General features: G+C 39.6%; 1 protein-coding gene across 11 annotated transcripts in view; it reads right to left on the minus strand.

Moving 5' to 3' along the window:
- Nrf1 (nuclear respiratory factor 1) overlaps positions 1 to 21,641 on the minus strand; it is a 137,651-nt gene that overhangs the window by 13,690 nt on the left and 102,320 nt on the right. For 10 of the 11 annotated variants that reach the window (XM_076833304.2, XM_076833260.2, XM_076833279.2 and 7 more), the window contains one exon: positions 15,480 to 15,604. In XM_076833304.2, the coding sequence (XP_076689419.1) occupies positions 15,480 to 15,604 (125 nt within the window). Of the gene's footprint in view, positions 1 to 690; positions 1,307 to 1,720; positions 1,777 to 15,479; positions 15,605 to 21,641 lie in introns of those variants that run through there. The other variant, XM_076833321.1, reaches the window with a different exon arrangement.

Consider the following 21,641-nt stretch of genomic DNA (forward strand, 5'->3'; position numbering starts at 1 on the left):
TTCCTCTTGAAATTACTGGAGATGCCCAGAAACATTATGAAATCATAGTTTTGTCCCTTAAAACCATGTGGCTGGGCTGGGGATATACCTCAGTTGGTAGAGTGCCTGCCCTGCATGCACAAAGCCCTAGATTCAATCAATTCCCAGCACCACACACACACACACAAAAAAAAAAAAAAAAAAAAAAAAAGAAATTGTGGTTTATTATCCTGGAGACTGAGCTCTCAGTGTGGGGCTGGGGCTGAACTAGCTAACTTCTAGGCCAACTGACCTGACCAGGAAAGCTTTAAACTGAAAATGATAGGAAAGAAAAGCATTCCACTAAAGCTTATGGAATATGCAGCTGCTCAGGGCATCTGATCTGACTGCACAGAGAAGGGCAGGGTGTGCCCAGTAAATTCCAACAAGCAATTTCTGGGTGGAAGGGTAAGATCAGCATCTGAGGCCTCCAAAGCCCATGTACCAGTGATAGTACAATGGGTTCAAAGTGTGTACCAGGACTTTTAAGGAGAAAGCAGAGCGGAGATGATGGGACTTCAGAAGAAAACCATCACACTATATAAGGGCTCGTAATAGTACAAAAATGAAGAATAGGCCCACACAAGAGTTACCCAGAAGTTAGGGATGGAGATTTATTTTTCTGTTATTATTTTCAAACTTTTTATTATGAAAAATTTCAAATAGGCATGAGCAAGAATGGTACAACAAATTCTCCTGTGCCCATTACACAGCCCTGCCTCTTCTATCTGACCAGGGATAGACAAGGCAAGGAAGCTTCCAATGATGTACTCTTGGTTTTCAATCCCTTCACTTGGCATAATCTGTAAAGCATTATTTATTAATCTCAAACTTTCTAAGAGCATACCAAGGGCAGAATGACATTTGTTATAGGTAGTACAATACTTAAAGACAGATAGTAAAGTGGAAATATGTGGACAGTTATGGGGTTTGAGAGTCACACAGAAGCCTATCCCAGTAAGCTTCCTCATTTTTTTTTTTTTTTTTTTTTAACCAGTCCCTTTTATTGGGCGTTGATTCTCAGGATGTGAAAAGATACAGCAATGACTAAGTTCTCAGAGGGAACTGGAGCAAGGCAGTCATGGTTAGGAGTCCAGAGTACCCTGCACACTGGCCCCTCTTCAGTGGTATCTGAGTCACTGCTCACATTTGTGTTCCTTGTAAGAAAGGCAGTAGTTGAAATGCAGTAAGCTGCCAGCACCATGTTAATTCCAGCGATGCCTTTTCTTCACGCTGACGTATTGTTGTGACACGGCAGTAACCTCTTTGAACGGCTCCAACCACGCCTCTAGGGGTGAAATCCCACATCAATGTCCAGCTTGGCAGCTGCCCTAGCTTGACATCCATGAGTTTCTTCTTTGCTATTACGACTGATGCCATCTTGGAATTTGGGTGTCCACTGAGGCTAGTAAATTCATCTTGCTCAAGTACTTATTCTCCCTCTCCTATCTGAATGTACTTGGCAAAGCCAAATTGTCACTGGGGACAAGTTCTTTATGAAAGAACCCCAGCTAATCAGTGAAAAAGGAATGATAACATTAGAAATATCCAAATTTCAATGGTTACTAAAGCTAGGTGACGGACGACGGGGACTGCATTGTAGAGGAATTACACCATCCACGTAGGAAGCAGAGCCTGGAGTGGTAGCCTTGAAGTTACTCCACCCTCAGCTGCTTCCTCTTTTCCCCAAAGATGAACCCACCTGCGGCCTTCTTGTCAGGATCCACTTGCAACCTCCACAGTCTGCCATAAAGAGGCCTGACAAGAACACAGAACTGTTAAAAGGCACCGGGCAACTTGGGCTACCAGAACCTGCTGGGCTCCGCAGCCTCCCACATACCCCATATCACAGGGCATACGCATGGCATGTCTGATGTCCACCCATGGGGTGTTTAACAAATCCTTTGGTAAACGTGTCAGCTTGCTGAGTGCTTACAGTGCACATGTTTATAAAACATACCTTACAGTCAACTTGGATGAGCTGAAGCAAGAGTAGGTCAGTTCCCCTTACTTCCCCCTCTAAACTCATATTTGTGATGTGGTTTTCTTGTAGCAGACTTACCTTCCTAATTATGCCTTCCCTAAGCTAATATGAAGACTAATTGGTATTCCCTAAGTACCCAGCAGCTGGGTTGGGGGTGGAGGAGATGGTCCTGGCTTACACTGACTTGCTTAGAGAAACTGTCCAAGGATTTAAAATGTGTCACGAGTAATCTGCATTGCAGATAATCTGTATGTGACGACTAAGATTTGTCTATATTTACATTTATAAAACCCACAGGCCACTTTGGCCTTTTCTTTTTTTTCTTTTCTTTCTTTCTTTCTTTTTTTTTTTTTTTTTTTTTTGTGGTACATCAGGATTTGTGGTAGTAGGTTAGAAACTAGGGCATTTACCATTGAATTACATTCCCAGCCCTTTTTGTTTTTAAAAATCTGAGCAGGGTCTTGCTAAATTGTTCAAGCTGGCCTTGAACTTGCAATCTTCCTGCCTCAACCTCCCAAGAAGCTGGTTATTACTGGTATGTACCACACTTTTGATTTCTTAGGGCTCCTATGAGCATATGTAACATTAGGTTTATAAGATTTAAGTTACTGAGAGAAAAAATCCAGTCCAAATTTGAGGTAATAATAATAATATGGACTTTCTCCCAGGAGTCAGAGCAACTGTATAATGGCTACTGGAGGCAGACTACAGGAGGAAGCAAGAATAAAGGCACATCTTGGTTCCAAGGGCTGCAAAGAAGGGCAGGTGCTAGCAGGCCACTGCTCTACTCCCAGAAATGTGTTCACACACCATTTTGTCTACTCAATGAACAATTCATATATATAGTATTTACGTGTCCTATTGTTAGAGGCTGTTTAAGGAGAAAAGAACTCTCTGGTCCAAAAGCACAGTGATGAAGTGACTAAAACTTAAGGAAGAAAAAAATTTGGGAGAGAGTTCAAATTGGACATTCCTAAAATTAGATTCCTTTCTCATTTGCTATAATTCAGAATTTCTTATTTCTTTTTATGAGATGTAGGGTAGGGAAAGGATACCAAAAAAAAAAATTTTTTTTTTTTTTTTTGGCAGAGCTAGGACTTGAGCCCAGAGCCAGATGCATGCTAAGCAAGCTTTCTACCATTGAGTTACACTCCACAGTCCTTTTTTTAAATTATTATTTTAAAATTTTTTTGTTTTTATATAGGAGCTCCCTAAGTTGCCAAGTCTGCTCCAGAACTTTCGATCTTTCTGTATCAGTTTCCCAATTATAGGTGTTTGCCACTTAACTCAGCTAAGGATGATATTCTTGGATGAAAAACATTTTAAAACATGAAAAAACGAAGAACAGGCTAGGTAGTAACATGGCTGGAAGGAGTTGTTCAGAAACATTCAAATTTCTTTTCCCCCCTCCACCAAGATAAATAGAAATTCCAAGACCTCCTGAAGCAGTCAACACATTTCAAGAGGTTCAGACCAATCTCTAAAAGCACCATCCACTAGAATTCCCTGTTAACAATGAACACATTCTATTTGTGTGCTGTACAACATTGTGGCTACACAGCAATTGAAGATGACTGATGTGACTGAGGAACTAAATTTTTAATTTTATTTATTTTAATTAATTCAAGTTTAAAAATTATAATGATCTAAATCTTTCGAGTTTCTACTGTGCCAGACTCCACATCATAAATGTGCATCAGACACACACACACACACACACACACACACACACACACACACACACACAGTATAACACTATGAGAGTTGCCTTTGTTTGGATGGAAACTCAGTCTGAACTCGAATACTTTGTATTTCCCAGACATTTCCCTTATTTATATCATGGTTCTTTCCTATATTGCTTATTTCCTCAACTTTTAAATGCTCTCCAGCCCCTTAGGCCCATTATGTGAGAAACTTTATCAGCATTTAAGAACAATTCAGTGTAGCTGTAAGCAGTAAGGAGATGCTGGACCACGCAAAGTCAGAAGAATTGCTGGACACCTCTTTAGTGAGCCAATCTGATAGTAACGCCTTTGTAGTCTTGCTCAGAGCAGTGTCTCAGTTTCCATATTGAGACCCCTTCAATGATTCTCAGATCTAATTGCTGGCTTTACAACGGCAAAGATGTTTTTATCAATTTCATTTTGAAAACCCCACTTAGGCTCTGAAAATCTCTAAATTGGGGTCTTACTAATAGAAGACTTGGTGTAATTATAATGTCACAGGCAATTGTGATGACAAAGCAAAACCAACATGTCTCCTTGCTGGGCCTTTGCTCTCAGTCTGACCAACAGGAGGAGAAAAGAGGCTTTGTCAGGAACAGATGTGCAGTGGGAGGCCCCGGGAAAGTAGATCTGTTGAATGAAGCAGGTGCCACTTAGATATTCACTTTACTGACTCCAACCACAACCCCCTTCATTTGATATCCTGCTCCTGGCAGGAGGATGGAGAGAGAGCATCACACAAAGAGGAAGCGTGTTTATCCTGTTCAGATTACTACTTCTGTCAGGCTGCTGCAGTTGGGTTCTGCACATTTGCTCTTTATTAAAGCAAATGGCAGAACTGGGCTCTGGGAAATGAATCCCTATATTTATACAGGTAACCTGAGAGCCAGAGGGCCCCACACCATCCTGGCTGTGATGTGCAAGCTATTAGAGTTAATAACAGTGCACTGACATTCCTTCAAAATCCTAATGGAAATGAAAACAAAAAGAGGAAAGTCTCCTCTACTCAAGAACCTTAAAAATTTAATTCTGTAAGAATGTCCTATTATGATATCTTAGTTCCTGTGTGAACAGTGACAAGTGCCTCCTTTACACACTCAATTAAAACTTACTTTTTCATCCATGAATTGCACAAAAGTGACTCCAATTAAACTTGTCCAATTATGGCTCTGGATTTAGTGTGCACATACAAAGTTCCTTTAGAGAATGCTGATGACAGGCACTGAGATTCTGTCTTGGTTTCCTGTTATTCTGTAGGCATGACCCCCAGCTAAAGGAGCTGGAATCATTCTAGACTTTTTTATACATTGAGACTCAGAAAGATCTGAAGACCTAAGAGGAAGGTGAATGAGATACGGAAGCATTCAACTTGGTGTCCAAGTGCCAGATGGCAGAAACCTTCTAGGAAACTCTGCTCAGAATGTCCCTAGCTCAGATTGGTGTCCTGTTCATAGAATGTTCCCCAAGCTGGAAATACATGAAAGTCTGTAGAGCAGATGAAGGCATGCCAGGTTGGCTTGTCAATAGGTACTAATTCCTTCTGAGACCCTGAGGAGTCAACTGGAGACGTCCAGTCTTTAATATAGACAGTACCTCAAATCTACATTTGAAGGCCATGGCCATGGCTCAGATGAATACTCAGAATAGTGACTAAGGTCTAGTGGCCTACCATTTCATTGTGAAGGCTGGCTATGCCCCTTTTGTTCTATAGTTTTTAAATCTTTGAGCAGTGGAGCCTAGATTAGCAATTCCTGGTGTACAAATAATGAATGTTCAAGACCACACCAGTTTATAAAGACAGAGGGAGAATGACACATCCCCTTGGGACTTGCAGACTGTGCAAGGCGAAAATGGGCTAAGCCTATGCTGAGGGACAGGAGATCTCTCACTGGGCAGTGCTGCTCCTTCTGAAGGTTCACAGTCTAGCACCTTTGTAGGAGGAGAAACAAAGAATCCTTCAACTGGAAGCCCCTTTAGCTGTGGGGTCATGCCTACAGAATGACAGGAAAGGCCTGGAAATTCTGAGTCTCATGTGACTGAGAGATATACTACACTTTCATCAGAGAATTCCTGAAGTAGAGATTCTCAGTGTGAAATTCATTATATCCTCCCCACAAACAAAAATTTACAGGCCCAGGTCTTAAGAATGTTCCCTAGAAATGTGAAGACTGAACCCTCTGAAGACTGATTCCCTTCCCCTTCAGTATGATTTTAATAATAATGATAATGGCAATAACAACAACAGTAATAATAGTAGGGCTGATTGTTAATAGTTATTGCATGCTCAGGCACTAAACAGAGTAGCAACAAATAGTCTGCTACCCCCAAATTAGTACCATAATTACATCTCCCTGAATGGGAGAGACTGGGGAATCAGGAGAACTGCCACTTCCTTTTAAGATCTATTTTGGAAGGCATTTTGGATTTCGAGAGGTCATTCATTATGAAGGGATTAAGGGAAGGAGGACAAGTTTCAGGAGTGAAGAATGACCACCCAGCTGGCCCTTCTTCCCCTCAGTGCTGTGAAGAGGGTAAGCTGTTTGAGTGTTCTAGAATAGAGAGCACGATTGTACATCTCTGTGTTCCCATTTCTCAGCAGCAGCAGCAGCTGTGTTTCACTGGGAAATTTGGAATTCATCCAATAGTAACGGCTCCTTTCAGTCTGTGACCCAGCAGACTTTAGATATTTGATTTTGGGGGGCCATTATAAATCCATTAGAGCACCTAACTACAGTCACCTATAATCGTGAGGAGAAATTTGAATTTGTGAGAAATCTTAAATGAAAATATGCAAATGGCCTGTGTCATGAATAAAAAGACTAGGAAGTGAGTTTTGGTGTCGCCACTGCCTCCTGTCTCAGGTTTTCTTGCTCAGGACTCTGCAGGGCATAAAAATAGTCCAGTTCCTCTTGCAACCCTTCTGTCTGCTGTTTACTGGCTGCGGATTACTGCAGTCACATGGGTAGCTTTTTTTCCCCCCAAAGCAAAGCCATGCTGAGAAGGTCACTAGGAGACAAGGCTCATAAAGGATTCGTGTGGCCCTAACCTGCACTGAAGGGACACAACTTTTCAGAGGGCTACCTGCTGTAGCTATTAGATCAACACTATCCAAGAGAACTTCCTGCAATGATGGAAATAATCTGTAGCTGCTTAGTCTACTACAGTAGCCACTAGGTACATGCATCTACTTAAATTTAAATGTGAATAAATCATAATTAATAGCCAGGCATGGTGGGGCACACCGATAATCCCAGTCAGTGACTTTGGAAGCCAAGGCAGGGGATTGCAAGTTTCAGGCCAGCCTGTGCAACTTAGCCAAACCCTGTTTTAAAACAAAAGGGCTAGGGATATATCTCAGTGGTAGAACATCTGGGTTCAGTACCCAGTACAAAAAAAAAAAGTGTGTATATATTTGTATTTTTTTGTGTGTGTGTGTGTGTGCGTGTGCATGTATGTATATAATACAAAAATTTAGTACCTCAGGCCATATGTGACTGTTTATTCTTTGAAATATGATTAATGTGACTAAATAATTACCTTTTACATTTAATTTAATTTTAATTTACTTGCATTTAAATTCAAATAGCCACATGTAACTAGTAGCTAACATATTGTACAGTGCGATTCAGCTGTTTTTATTTTTTTGAGACAGGTTCTTGCTAAGTTTCAGAGGTTGTTCTAAAACTTGCAAATCCTCCTGACTCAGCCTCTTGAGTTGCTGGGATTACAGATGTGCACTACCACAAATGACTAGTTTTTATTTAATTTTATTTTTTAAATACCACTGAACCATATTCCCAGCCCTATTTATTTATTTAGAGACAGGGCCTCCCTAAATTGCTTAGAGCCTCACTAAGTTGCTGAAGCTGTCTTAGAATTTGTGATCCTACTGCCTCAGCCTCCTGGGTCACTGGGATTACAGGTATGCACCACCATACCCGGTTAAATCTTTTTTTTTTTTTATTAGTTGCTCAAGACAATACAATGATCTTTACCCAGTTAAATCTTAAGTTTTTATATCTTGTATTTATTTGCTTCTCTAACATTTAGCATGACTCTGACTTCTCAAATGAATAAATAAGGGTATAGTTTCATAAAATAATCTTGCAAAATAGCCACCATACTAAGTACAAGTTTAATTAGATGAATAACAAAGACCACATCTTTCATTTGTTTTCCATCTTCTTTTACTTCCTAGATTGGGTAGGCTGGCAAGAAGCAGTGAAGGGGAAAGAAGGCAGCTCATATTGGTCAGTGGAGAGAGCACTAGAGATCAGGGTTTGCTTTTTCCTGCACATAGGCAATGTGTCAACTTGATTTGATTGAGACCACCTTAGTGTCTTTGTTTTCTTTCAAGTCATCTACCAACAAGGGAGTCAGTGGAAAAGGGGAGCTAAGCGCTCCACATATGCTGCTCTTTTTGAGGACCTTCAAGACAGGGGGTGCATATGCTGGGACTCAGCTCATGCAAAAAACTGATGATCAGAGGCTGCATGCTTTAAGCTTTGGAGGCACTAAACTTAATACCTTTGGATTAAAGGTACAAACAGTATCATAAAATGCAAAAGCATTTTTAAGGCTGTTATGGACTGAAAATGTACTCTTACAATAAAACTTTATTTAATATATTTATTTAAAATTCTACTAAAATACCAAGGCAAAAAGTGATGTAGTGCACACTGGAAATTCAGCACATCAGCACCCTGTTGGTGAACAACATGGATGGATCTATTTCCTAAATTAATTTAATACATCTCTACTGACTCCTTTGGAAACAATTTCATATGCTGTCATGTCTTGAGAATGAGGAGCAGAAAAGATAGAATGAGAGATGTATTTTATAGTATATCAAAATAAGGGCTGGCATTTTATTTTTTATTATTATAAAATAAAGCTGGGACCAAGGACATGTAATAATAATAATGGATGATAGTGGTAGTAGTAAGAAAAATGTTAAAAAACAAATTAGTCTTCCCAAAGGAAGGTAGAGTTCAATGCAGTCATTGAGATCTACAGAGAGATGTCACCACTTCAGAAGTAAAAAAAGCCAACTAACTACAGGAAACTATGTACTGGAAGAGAACAGCAGCCCTAGACCAAGGACAGTGATAGAACCCAAAGTTGGAGACTTCAAGCATGTCACCTTGTATTTCCTTTAGTCAATTACAGAAAAGATTTCTGGCCTATTCCCACAGTATCTACTTCTGGAGCACAGATCCTTCAGTTGCATAGAGAGGCATTTGGATTTGTCTTAGGGAAAGCAGGACCTACAACAGTACTGCGCACTCTTTGTAACTTAAACTACTTCAAAGAATACAGGATACATGGATAGCAAATGAGAATTTCCTGTTTGCAGCATCTCTATGGACCAGGCACTATGCTAAGCCCTTGACAGGAATCATTTTAGTCAATGCTCACCCTACCTTATGATGAAAGAATTATCATTATCCTAATTTTATAGCTAAGGCTCAGAGAGGTTAATTTTCTTTCCCATGATCACAGAGTTTATTAGTTGTGCAGTGTTAAGAGCACCCAGCTCTTAACAGGTCCTTCTATCTCCCTTGTTCCTCCTATTCTCAACATCTTGCCAGACATATACAAGTTAAAAGACGCTCACCACTTTTTTTTTTAAATTCTATTTTTTTTTTTGTTGTTGTTGTTTTTACATTGTAGGGATATTGAACCCAGGGCCTGGCACTGAGTTACTGCTGAGCTACATCCCCAGCCTCATCACAAATTTCTTTGACAGAGGTTTTTTTGTGATGCTGAGGATAGAACCCAGTGCCTCACATATGCAAGGCAACTTCTCTAACAACTGAAATACAATTCTAGCCCCACTGACAGAGGCTTATAATCTTTTTTTGTGCGTGTTAAAGTGTATTTTATCTACTTAACATGTGATCAAAGTTATGGATCCTAGAGAAATACAAACAATAGGAATGTATATTCTAATCTCATGTGAGGACCCAACCCAAGAATCCTGTTCCCTTTCATAAACCTCATGTTTGTTCTGACCCATCTTCTCTGTTACCCTTTTGCTAAAAAGAGAACATTTAAAAAAGGTATTCTATGGTGCAGAGTTGAGATTAAACATACACATTTTTAAAAGTTTTAATAAGCTCAAAGAAAAACAGGGATGGGAAAAGGTGATGACATGTTTAGTGTGAAGAAGAGATATGTTTTCTAAAGGGAATCTCTAAATTCATTTAGTTTAATTTGGCAGTGGGATGGGTAGTAAAATGTACATTTGTTTTACAGTACAGCAAGACTATTTGGGCTTCTTGGTTGTGGGAAATTTTAGGTTGAAGAGTCTCATAGGAGAACCTCAGCAGAAGACTTGCCAGCGTCTGCCCTGAACAAAGAGGGACCTGCTGCTTTGAAGATAAATGAGAAGGGGTGACCTTTCTGTAAGTGTGGTGTTAATGCCTTGTTATTTGTTTTAATTTTTAAACAGCCCTCCAATCCATTTCCCTTCCTTTAGGGCATGAAGACAGACTGAGACCCCAGATCAAAACCAGGACAGTATAGGTAGTGCTGCTAAAAGGCTTGTGAGGATAAAAATGGTTATATAGGGCTATATTTCTCTAAATGAACTTCCAAATTAGTGTGAAGTTCACTCCTCCAAAACACACTTTGGAATTTTTTTTTTTAGTTGTAGAATACCTTTATTTTTAATTTATTTATATGTGGTGCTGAGGATCGAATCCAGCACCTCACATGCGCTTAGGCGGGTTCTCTATTGCTGAGCCACAACCCCAATTCCTGGAATTTTTTTAAAAAATATTTTTCTCTTAGTTGTTAATAGACCTTTATTTATTTATATGCAGTGCTGAGAATTAAACCCAGTGATTCACATATACCAGGTAAGTGCACTACTGCTAAGCCACAGCCACAGCCCAACACTTTGGAATTTTAATAATTTTTTCCCTCCAAATTTAAAGATGAGTCTGTCACTAATTGCTAATACTAACATCACAATGATAAAATATTATGGTACAAAGAACAGACTTAATAGATAAAGAGCTGGGGGGTGTTGTTTGGTGGCAGAGGGCCTCTAGGCTTAATTCTTAATTCATATGTATTTTGCATATGATATTAATGATATTTCAAATCAATGTAAAAAGAATGAATTTCAACTTTTTTTGTGTCTGTGTGTGTGGTGGTGGGGTACTGGGGATTTAACCCAGAGGTACTTTACCACTGAACTGTATTCCCAGCCCTTCATTAAGAATTTTCTACTTAAAGACAGGGTCTCACCAAGTTGATTAGGGCCTTGCTAAATTACTGAGGCAAATTTGCGATTTTCCTGCCTCAGCCTCCTGAGCTGCTGGGATTACAGGAGTGTCCCACAGAACCAAATGACTTCAACCTTCTTAATGGAGAATAGTGCTGGTAAAACGGCTGTGCAGGGAAAAAATACCAACTTAGATTACTACCTAATGTCATATACTAAAAGAAATTGCAGGTATTTTACAGTATTCAAAATAAAAATTAAGACCACCCTAGAACTGATAGAAATTATAATTAGTTATCTAATTTTGAGGGTAGGAAAGATGTAACATAATATACAAGCAAAAGACAAATAATTAGGGAAATAACATGAAAGTAACAAGTAAAATAAAAATAAACTGGGAGGGGCTGGGGTTGTGGCTCAGTGATAGAGCACTTGCCTAGAATGTGTGAAGCACTGGGTCAGCACTGCATATAAATAAACAAATTTAAAAATAGGTTCATCCACAACAACAACAACAAATACACACACACACACACACATACCTGGGAAAACTCATTTGTAACATGCATCATAAAAGTTACAACCTTAATATGTAAAGAGTTTTTCCAATATAAGATTGCCAACAGAAAAACAGGTAAAAAAAATCTGTAGGCGAATACTGAAACATACAATTGTAGACAAACACATAAAAAAATGAAAACACAGATCGCTAATATATATATAAATAAACATACAAATTAAACAAGATACAGGGGCTGGGTTTGTGGCTCAGTGATAGAGCACTCGCCTAGTATGTGCGAGGCACTGGGTTCAAGCCTCAGCACCACATAAAAATAAATAAATAAAATAAAGGTATCATGCCCAACTACAACTAAAAAATAAATAAATAAAAATTAAGAATAAAACAAGCCAGGTACAGTGGTGCTTGCCTATAATCCCAGTAGCACAGAGGCTGAGGCTAAAGGCCAGCGAGATCAAAGCCAGCCTCAGCAATGGCCAGGCACTAAGCAAGTCAGTGAGAGAGACCCTGTCTCTAAACAGGGCTGGAGAGATGGCTCAGTGGTTGAGTGCCCGAGTTCAATCTCCAGTACCAACAAAACAAAACAAAACAAAAGCATTCTATCAGGTGAAATTATGAATGATTTTTATAATCAAGACCAAAAAATAAAAAGTCCAAAGCAAATGCTGTCCATGTCCCTTCTTTTTTCTTATAGCATCATAAGAAAGAATATCAGCTACTTTAGAAAATGCTGAGACTTTTTTAGCAGCTTTGGTAAGAGACTTGATTACTTATGAACTTTGGACATCTTTTTTGTTTTACCCCATTTTTTAAAAAATAACGTTGATTCTAATCTCTGTTTTTTTTTTTAATATTTATTTAGTTGTAAGTGAACACACAGTATCTTTCTTTATTTTTATGTGGTGCTGAGGATCAAACCCAGTGCCTCATACATGTGAGGCAAGCACTTTACCACTGAGCTACAGCCCCAGACCCTTGCCCCATCTCATTTTTAGGGAAGAAAAGATAGTCGGATGAATCTGCAATAAGATCTCAGACATAAGAGCAGCTTTCTGAAGTGACCAAATACATATATAATTCTTACATTTATTTTTGCTGCAATAAGAGGGTGAATAGGTCTATAGGCCTGTTCTCTGAGGCATGCTCACAGTGGGTGGCCCAGTCTGGGTGAGTGGTGAAAGGCCCCCACAGTGAACACCTATATTTGTTGGTCATGAGTCCCTGAAGAGAGGATGGTAGAGTGAAAGGGGATGAACAGGCTAAAGAGTCTAACCTCTTATATTAAGGCATGTTAAGGGAAGAAAAATATGGAGAAAATTATGTTAAAAAAATAAAGAAGTAAAGGAAGGAACCCATATAGGGGTCTTTCCTAATCTCTGGCAATTTGATCTTTATCTCAAAGAAAAGACACCTGTAAAATTTAAACTGAACCAAACCTAGCCTAGAAACGCCATCCTAAGACACCAAGACTTATTTATCTCTATTGAAAAAGACAAAGAACGTAAATGAAATGAAGTAATGTTAGTGCTTGAGTTAAGTAGTTTCTTCAGTGTTGGAGTGAGGTTGGTGTCCAAAAATAAAGGGTGTCTTCAGATACAGAGTATAGTTTTTGTCAGGTTTGCCTTGGTACCAGAAGTTTAAACATCTGCCATGAGTTATTTTATGGTTATTTTATTTTATTTGTGGTACTGGGGATCAAACCCAGGGCCTCTCCCATGCTAAGAGTCATATTCTTTTAATGCTACACTATAGGATACAATTTCATACCCTCACCCACCATTCTCTGGTTACGGGACTCTATCAAGCTCCACATGCAGTTATCCTCCATTGCACCTAGTTGTATCCCACAAACTCTTTCTGCTTCAGGTCCAAATCATACTCATATTGCTCTTAAGAGTCATCTGCTAATTGGTTTGTTATTTAACCATACTCTAGAATCTGTGGTGCATTTTTTCTAGGCATGTCTTTTTCTAAGTTCTATGTCTACAATTAGTACCTTGTTCTTTCATCATCTCATTCTTCCTAATAAGAAAAAAACCTTATGGTCAGATTTCATAAGTTTGTCATTACAGAAAGGGATAAGTCCAACTCTTAAGGTTCAAGTTCAGCGAGTGCTGGCAGTCACAAACAGTATAGCCTCCTTCAGGGGAACTAATGGCCTTTTTTGGGGGGTTGAGGGTGTCTCACTCTGTTGCCTCCTGAGTAGCTGGGACTTTAGACATGTGCTACCATGCCTAAATGGAACTTCTACTGGCATTTAGGATGTAGACCAGAATTTTCTCTTATAAATTCAGCCAATAACATGAAATCAACACCTACAGATTCACATAACCCAATGCTACTGAAAAGAGGCAGCTTCCAGTAATCAATGGTAATAAGTGTGGTTCAATCTCATTGTATGGCTGAACAGGTGTACTTGGCTGGAACCCCAGAGGGTCCTTAGACTTAACCATGAATTTATACATCTGAAAGGGTGAGGCTGGGGATCAGCCAGAACTATAAAGCAGTCTGTTGTCTCCCAGACAGGTCAAGTCCATTAGAATGGGTAACAAAGTCTCTTACCAAGCCCACACAGGGAAGTGTTTTTAAGAGTTCTATTGTGAATAGTAACAACTTCAGAAGGATGCACACAGCTAGTTGTCCTACCTTTATTCAGGGTAGATTAGGACTCAGATGAGGTACAAAAAAAGCAAGAATATAGGTGTAGGATTCTAGCTACAGAGGAATGTTCCCTTAATTCCATCTGAGGTCTATTTCATTCTGAACACTTTATCTTGCAGTATTGTGGCTAAGATCAGCCCCATTTAGGTCAGTTCAAGAAAGTACCTAGGCCCCTGGAAAAAGAAAGTTGTAGTTGTAGTATTGGATTTTTCTTCCAAAAATGATTCTCAGAAGCCATAAATGCCCTGTACTTCCTATGTTTTTCTTCTATAGGGAGACAGAGTACTTTATATCTTCCCAGTTCCAAAGGAGGATACAGTATTGTCTTTCTTCAAAGACTTTCCCAACAACTAATGGGGTATTCAGATCTTAGGAACCCACCATCAAAAAGGGGCCAGGAACTTCTCTGTCAGCCTCTAATGACGTTAAGGAACTTTCTGCCTAAATAAAAGTATATTATTTATCTATTTCATTTCCAGGATGTAAAGCAGCAATTTTCCCCAAACCAAAGAGTACTTAATTTCCTGGTTAATTACATACTTTTAAAGTTTAAGAAACAAGCACAGAGTCTCACAGATTGGGGCTGGTCCTCCTCTTTGATCCAGACTTCTGAGGCACTTCTCTGGGCAGCCCAAGTCTTGGCCACTGACTCCCAGAGCCTGCTGAAGTGGATCCAAAGAGCTGGATCGGAGTTGTAAGTTTTTGCTACCATAGTTCTATGAACTTTATCCTTTTTGTTTATTCAGGATATTCACCAATATCCAGTAAGACAAAGAGCTGGGAAAGAAGGGCAGGGTGGTGGCATGTTACTGGCTAAATACAGATGTCCTTAGTGAGGCCACATATAACAGGAAGCAGAACCCACAGTATCAACCAGAAAAATGCCTTTGTCACAGCCTACTGCCTGACCCTGGGGCAGGTGAAATGATGGCGCCTTTCTGGAGGGAGTCAGAACATTCCACCTGCCCACGGGAGAGTCTCTGCTGCAGTAAAGTACACTGATCTATTCTACTCAACAGGAGAGTAAAGGACAAAATGTGCCCCACAGCAAATTCTAAAGTGCCTCCCAGCAAGTCTTGTCACAGCAAAATAGTCACTTTTAAATACACAATTCAAATAGGTAGCCGTTACCATGGTGTTTTCCTTCAGGAAACCCCAAGTCTCTTACTTGTAAAGGAATTAGGAGCTCCCAGAATTTTCCTAGGCATTGAATACCTACCCATAAAGAAAAAATTAAACCAAGCTCAACCTCTTTCTGAAGGGTTTGTTATCAGTCATGTCAGGAAGATTTAAGTGGAAACAGGGAAGAAATTCAATAAAATATTTATGCTCTCTTACCATTAGCATCTTGGACTCCAGTAAGTGCTCCAACGGCTGCTGCGGTTTCCCCAGACAGGACGATCTGTCCCCCGCCTTGTAAGGTGGCTTCAGCCAGGGTGGCGACAGCATGAGCGGCAGCTTCACTGTGGGTACAGAAACAGGAGAGAGGGATATGCAAGTAGATAAAGGTACAGCACCGCAGCAAGACAAACCATCCCACTGTGGATCTTTCTACTGACTTCATGGCTGTAAGCCTACTAGAAAATCCTTGATGCCAGTCAGAGCAACAGACAGAGCCAGGAGTAATTCTAAAATGATAATAAAAAGCTAGAAAAATCTCAAGCCATATATTTATAAAACTAATTTGAAATTTTCTTTTAACCCAGGTAATGAGTGTTTGAGGACAGAAGATATTCATTATGTGTCTCTTCTTATCAATATCAACTGAGTGCTTGTAAGCCATAATGGAAGGTGTGATCCATATTCACAATGCAAAAGCCATTTTGATTGGCAATCACAGGTTTTATCTTCCTCTTTATGGTAACACAGGGCTGACACTATCTTTTAAGCCAAGAATGGAAGATAATATGAAGAATCAGCAACCTGAACTTTCTATTTAACTAAATAAAAACGATTTAGTTTATATCTAAACTTTTTTTTTTTTTTTTAAAGCTGAAAATTGAAGCCAGGGCCTTGCACAAGGTAGGCAAGTGCTCTACCAGTGAGCTGTATCTCCAGCCTTTTTATTTTTGAGATGAGTCTCACTAAGGCTGGCCTTGAACTTGCAATCCTCCTGCCTCAGCCTTAGGGGTAGCTGCATTACAGGTGTGTGCTATACTGCCTGGCTATATCCATTCATTTCACTTATTTTTTATTATTATTATTATTAGGTACTGGGGATTGAACTCGGGGGCGCTTAACCACTGAGCTCCCTAGCTCTGGTTAGTTTTTACTTGGAGATAGGGTCTCATTAAATTGCTGAGGCTAAATTTGAACCTTTAATCCTCCTGCTTCAGCCTCTTGAGTCACTGGGATTACAGAGGTATGCCACTGCACCCAGTTTTCCATGCCTTTTATTTATTTTTTGGTACCAGGGATTGAACCCAGGGGCATTTAACCAGAGCCACATCCCAAGCTCTTTTTCTTTTTCTTTTTTATTTTGAGAGCCTTGCTGTTACCTAGGGCCTCACTAAGTTGCTGAGGCTGGCTTTGAACTTGTGATCCTCCTGCCTTAGCCTCCCTAATTGTGCCACTGCACCTGGCTCTCCATGCCTTTTTAAAAAAAAATTTTTTTTTTTTGTAGTTGTGTATGGACAGAATACCTTTATTTTATTTGTTTATTTTTATGTGGTGCTGAGGATCAAACCCAATGCCCCACGCATGCTAAGCAAGCGCTCTGCCGCGGAGCTACAGCCCCAGCTTTTTTTTTTTTTAGTTGCAGTTGGACACAATATCTTTATTTTATTTTTATGTGGTGCTGAGGAGGATCGAACCCAGGGCTTCACACGTGCTAGGCAAGCGCTCTACCGCTGAGCCACAATCCCAGCCCCTCTCTCCATGGTTTTTAATACAATAAATGGTGACTGATACCCTGAAAAATCCAACTCTTCTTTTTGCCTCTCTGTATATATAGATAGGGCTAAAAATGAAGGCTTAAAATTATCTCTATATGCCTAAGTTTCTTGCCTCTATAAATACAAGGAAATAATAAACTCCCTTTCATTATAAAGCAAACCCTGTGTAGAATAGAAAGACATTAACCATCTGTTTAGATGGAGCAGTATTTTAGCAGTTTATATCCTATTTCTCATTTTTCTTTCATTTCCTTGTTGTATGCTTTAACTATGAACATAAGTATACACTTTTCTTGATTCTATGATGCTACAAACTATAAGATGTACTATTATTTTATGTGCCAGTAAAGAATAAAAGAAAAATTGGGGGAAATTATAAGATTAAAATTTGTTATCCAAATATCAGAGATGTTAATGGCATTTGCAGGTATGTAGATGGAGCTGGAGAAGATAATGCTAAGGGAAGTTAGCCAATCCCAAAAAACCAAATGCTGAATGTTTCCTCTGATATAAGGAGGCTGATTCATAGTGGGGTTGGGAGGGGAAGCAGGTGAAGATTAGATGAACTCTAGAGAGGGCAAAGGGGAGGGAGGGAAAGGGAGGTAAGGGGAATGAGATGGACATCATTTCCCTAAGTACATGTATGAAGACATGAATGGTGTGAACATACTTTGTATACAACCAGAGATATGAAAAAATGTGCTCTATGTGTAATATGAATTGTAATGCATTCTGCTATCATATATAACAAATTAGAATACAAAAAATAAAATTACCAAAAAACCCCTCATAAATATCAGAGATGTTAAAATGTGAAAAAAACATAAATTCAGTATTCTTCATAGTAAAATAGAAAGTATCAATTTGCAGTTACTGAGGGAATATCAGAAGTGGGCATGTAGCAGAAAAGGTAGTATTATTTAGTTTTGCAGAGATGGGCCAAGATCTGGTTTGATTCCCAAATAAGCCAGAGGACTCAGCTTTACTCTGAAGTTATAGGCTTTCCTGCCATAGAGGCAGGCATCTTGCAGTCACAGGCTCTAGGTGGGGGGGGTGTGAGTGGACAGGGTTTTGTTGGTGCAAACATGTTATGACTGTGCAAAGCACAAAATTCACTGTCTCTCTTTATCCTAAGAAACTCAGCAGATAAATAAGGTAACAGACATAGTAATTCCCCTCAGAAGGACTTCTTGGTTACTACAGGATTCTTGGCAGCAGTAAAAGAAACTCAGTGGGCAGAAATAATTCTAAGTAGAAAGCAATACATATGCAAAAATTGGGAACATTTTAGTAAGTAGAAAAGTTTAAATCTCATATAAAGATGGCAATTATTTTTTCTAATCTTAAATGTTAATCAGATAATCAGAATCATACTGCAATACAGTTATTTATTTATTGTATTGTATTGGGGATTGAACTCAGGGGAACTCCACCACTGAGCTATATCTCTAGTCCTTTTTATTTTTTCAAATTTTGCAACAAGGTCTCATTAAGTTGCCCAGGCTGGTCTCAAACTTGTGATCCTCCTGATTCAGCCATCCTAGTAGCTGGGATTACAGACCAGTACCACCATGACAAGCCAGACCTCCTCTCCCCCCACCAGTAGTGGGGATTGAACCTAAGGTCTTGCATATGCTAAGGCAAACATGCTACCACTGAGCTACACACCCAGCCCTCACATAGTTTTAAAAAATTTTTTGTTTTGAGGTACTGGGAATTGAATCCAGGGCCTTGTACATGCAAGGGAAGCACTCTACCAACTGAGATACATTCCCAGTCCTAAATATTTTTTTAAAGACACTTTAATCAATAAATAATATCACTAGCCAATTTCATATTATTTAGTTATCATGTCTTAATGATAAAAGTATTTATATTCAGACTGGATACAGTGGCCCACACCTATAATCCCAGGTACTCTGGAGGCTGAGGCATGGAGGATGGCAAATTCGAGGCCAGCCTCATCAACTTAATGAGATCCTGTCTCAAAATAAAACAAAACAAAACAGGGCTGGGGATGGAGCTTAGCCCTGGGTTTAATTCCTAGTACTGCAAAAACAAAAACAATTCTGACCTGAGACTTTATGGAAAGTGGAAAGTATCCAACCTAGACACATGCTGCAGGGCGAGGCAGGGGCAGTGAAGGGAGGCAGCTCCCAGGCCTGACTCGGCATGTCTGTACCTAAGCATGCCCTTTAGTCTTCCTAAAGCTCTATGTATTTGAAGTTATTTTCTTTAATTCTTTCTAAAATATGGTAAGGAAGAAGATCTAAAACCAGCAACAAAACAATCAAACAAATATAAAAAAAATAAAAATAAAAACCCAGCAATAACCAAAAACAATTTGTGATGACCAAGGATGAGTGGTCTGATGGGGATGATGCACTAACAGGTGGGTGAAGTTAGTTATCCCCCTGGTCAGGAGCCAGAGAAAAAGCATAGGACATAAAGACAGCAATGACTTCTTGTGGTTAGCAGGCCTATCATTTCCACATTGGTTCTACTCATTTATACTAGATCTAATGGGAAATGATCAAACATAAGTAGAAGGGGCTGGGGTTGTGGCTCAGCGGTAGAGCTCTCGCCTAGCATGCGCAGGGCCCTGGGTTCGATCCTCAGCACCACATAAAACTAAATGTTTGGAATAAATGTATTGTGTTCAACTACAACAAAACAATAAATATTAAAAAAAAAACATAAGTAGAAGAAAAAGATTACCTTTACTTAAAGTTGAACAGAGATTAATATTTCCTTAAGCTACCACTTTACAGTTTTTAGACAAAAGTCATTTTCTTTCTTTCTCCCCCCCCCCCCACCTTAGGCACTGGGATTGAACCCAGGGCCAGGCCAGCACTCAAACTCTGAGCTATATCTTCAGCCCTTTTATTTCGAGACAAGGTCTCACTAAGTTGCCAAGGCTGATCTTGAACTAGCAATCCTCCTGCCTCGGCCTCCAAAGTGACTGGAATCACAGGTGTGTGCCATCAGGCCTGGCTCCATCATCTTTTTAAGTTTCCAACCTTTATCTACAGGAAAGAAAAGCAGTTATGTAGTCTTTGCCCACTGTTTCCAGAAAGAATTTGTGATCTATACTATCCATTCCATTTTATGGATTATTATCAGTCTATATGGAAAAGCCATATTTTAATAATGTCTCTAACTTTAAGTCAATATTTTCATCTTAACAAAGAGTGTACACATGTATTGAAATATCATAGAGTACCCCATAGATAAGTACAATTTTTATGTATCAATCCAAAATAAAAGAGTAAATTTTTATTTAAAAATATAGTTCATTTCTTTATTAAGTCACATCTCTATAGCTAAAGAAAGGCAAGTTCTAAATTCCTTGAGAAGTGAAAGTGAGCTAAACATCTGTTTCCCTACAACTCTTGAGTCTCAGCACTATGCACAGTAGACACACAATAAATACTCTCTCCGTATTGATATCACGTCTACCAGGGTAATGTAGGCCGGTCTATGAATCCATATCATGAATCTCTACGTGCAAGGGCTAAATTGGTCATACACAAGAATTGACTCTGCAGGAAGTCCTGTTTAAGGGGGATTATAAATCAGGTGTGGTGGTACACATCTCTAATCCCAGCTACTCAGGAGATTGAAGAGGGAGGAGTACCACAAGTTTGAGGTCAGTCTGGGCAACTTAGTTGCCCTGTTTCAAAACAATATTTTAGAGCCAGGTGCAGTGATGCATGTCTGTAATCCCAGCAGTTCAGGAGGCTGAGACAGGAGTTCAAAGTCAGCCTTAGCAAAATCAAGGCGCTAAGCAATTCAATGAGACCTTGCCTCTAAATAAAATACAAAATAGGGCTGAGGATGGCTCAGTGGTTGAGTGCCCCTGAGTTCAATTCCCAGTACCGTCCCCACCCCATAGTATTTTAGAAAGGGCTGGAAGGATGGAGCTTAGAGGTAGAATGCTTCTGGGTTCAATCCCCAGTGTGCACACCCATACACAAAAAGAAGTGGAAGGGGAACAGGAAGAGGAGGAAGAGGAAGGCGGACGCAACTCATAAGTCTCGGATAGCTATGCGAAGTAATGAAACTTCAAATTTACCACCGTATGGCAATAATTAAAAGATATCACTTCTTTCTTCTCTGGTTGTTTGGGCTGTGATGTTTTGCTTTTCATTTGTTTACCTTGATTCCCTCCCTACCTCCTTCCTAAAGGTGCTGTTTTATTCTTTGTTTTGAAATTTTAAATTAACTTAGTCTTCAGTTTTCGTGATAATTTTTCCACAGCCCCTTTGGATTGTGATGAAGCCAGGGTGGGCTGCAGCTGTGGAGCCCTAGGCCCTTGTTCTGACTTGCTACACAAAACTATTTCAACACATGGTTGAAAAACAGGTCTGTCCTGCATCTGTCCTGATCCCCTTCCCCTCTAACGGATGAAGGAGTCCTTCTGCCTTCTTAGTCTGCCACCTGCCATTACATGCAGCTTGCCTCCCCCTTCTTACTCTGTGCCCGCATCTGCTGTTTACAGTGCAGCAGAGGTGCAGGTGGTTATTAGAGAACCATGCTTATTCCATCTGCACCTGAAACTGAGACAGGCTGGAAGGGGCAGATTATGAAATCACTTTGTAACCAT

This window comes from Callospermophilus lateralis, chromosome 1, assembly GCF_048772815.1.
Source record: "Callospermophilus lateralis isolate mCalLat2 chromosome 1, mCalLat2.hap1, whole genome shotgun sequence".
NCBI lineage: Eukaryota > Metazoa > Chordata > Mammalia > Rodentia > Sciuridae > Callospermophilus > Callospermophilus lateralis.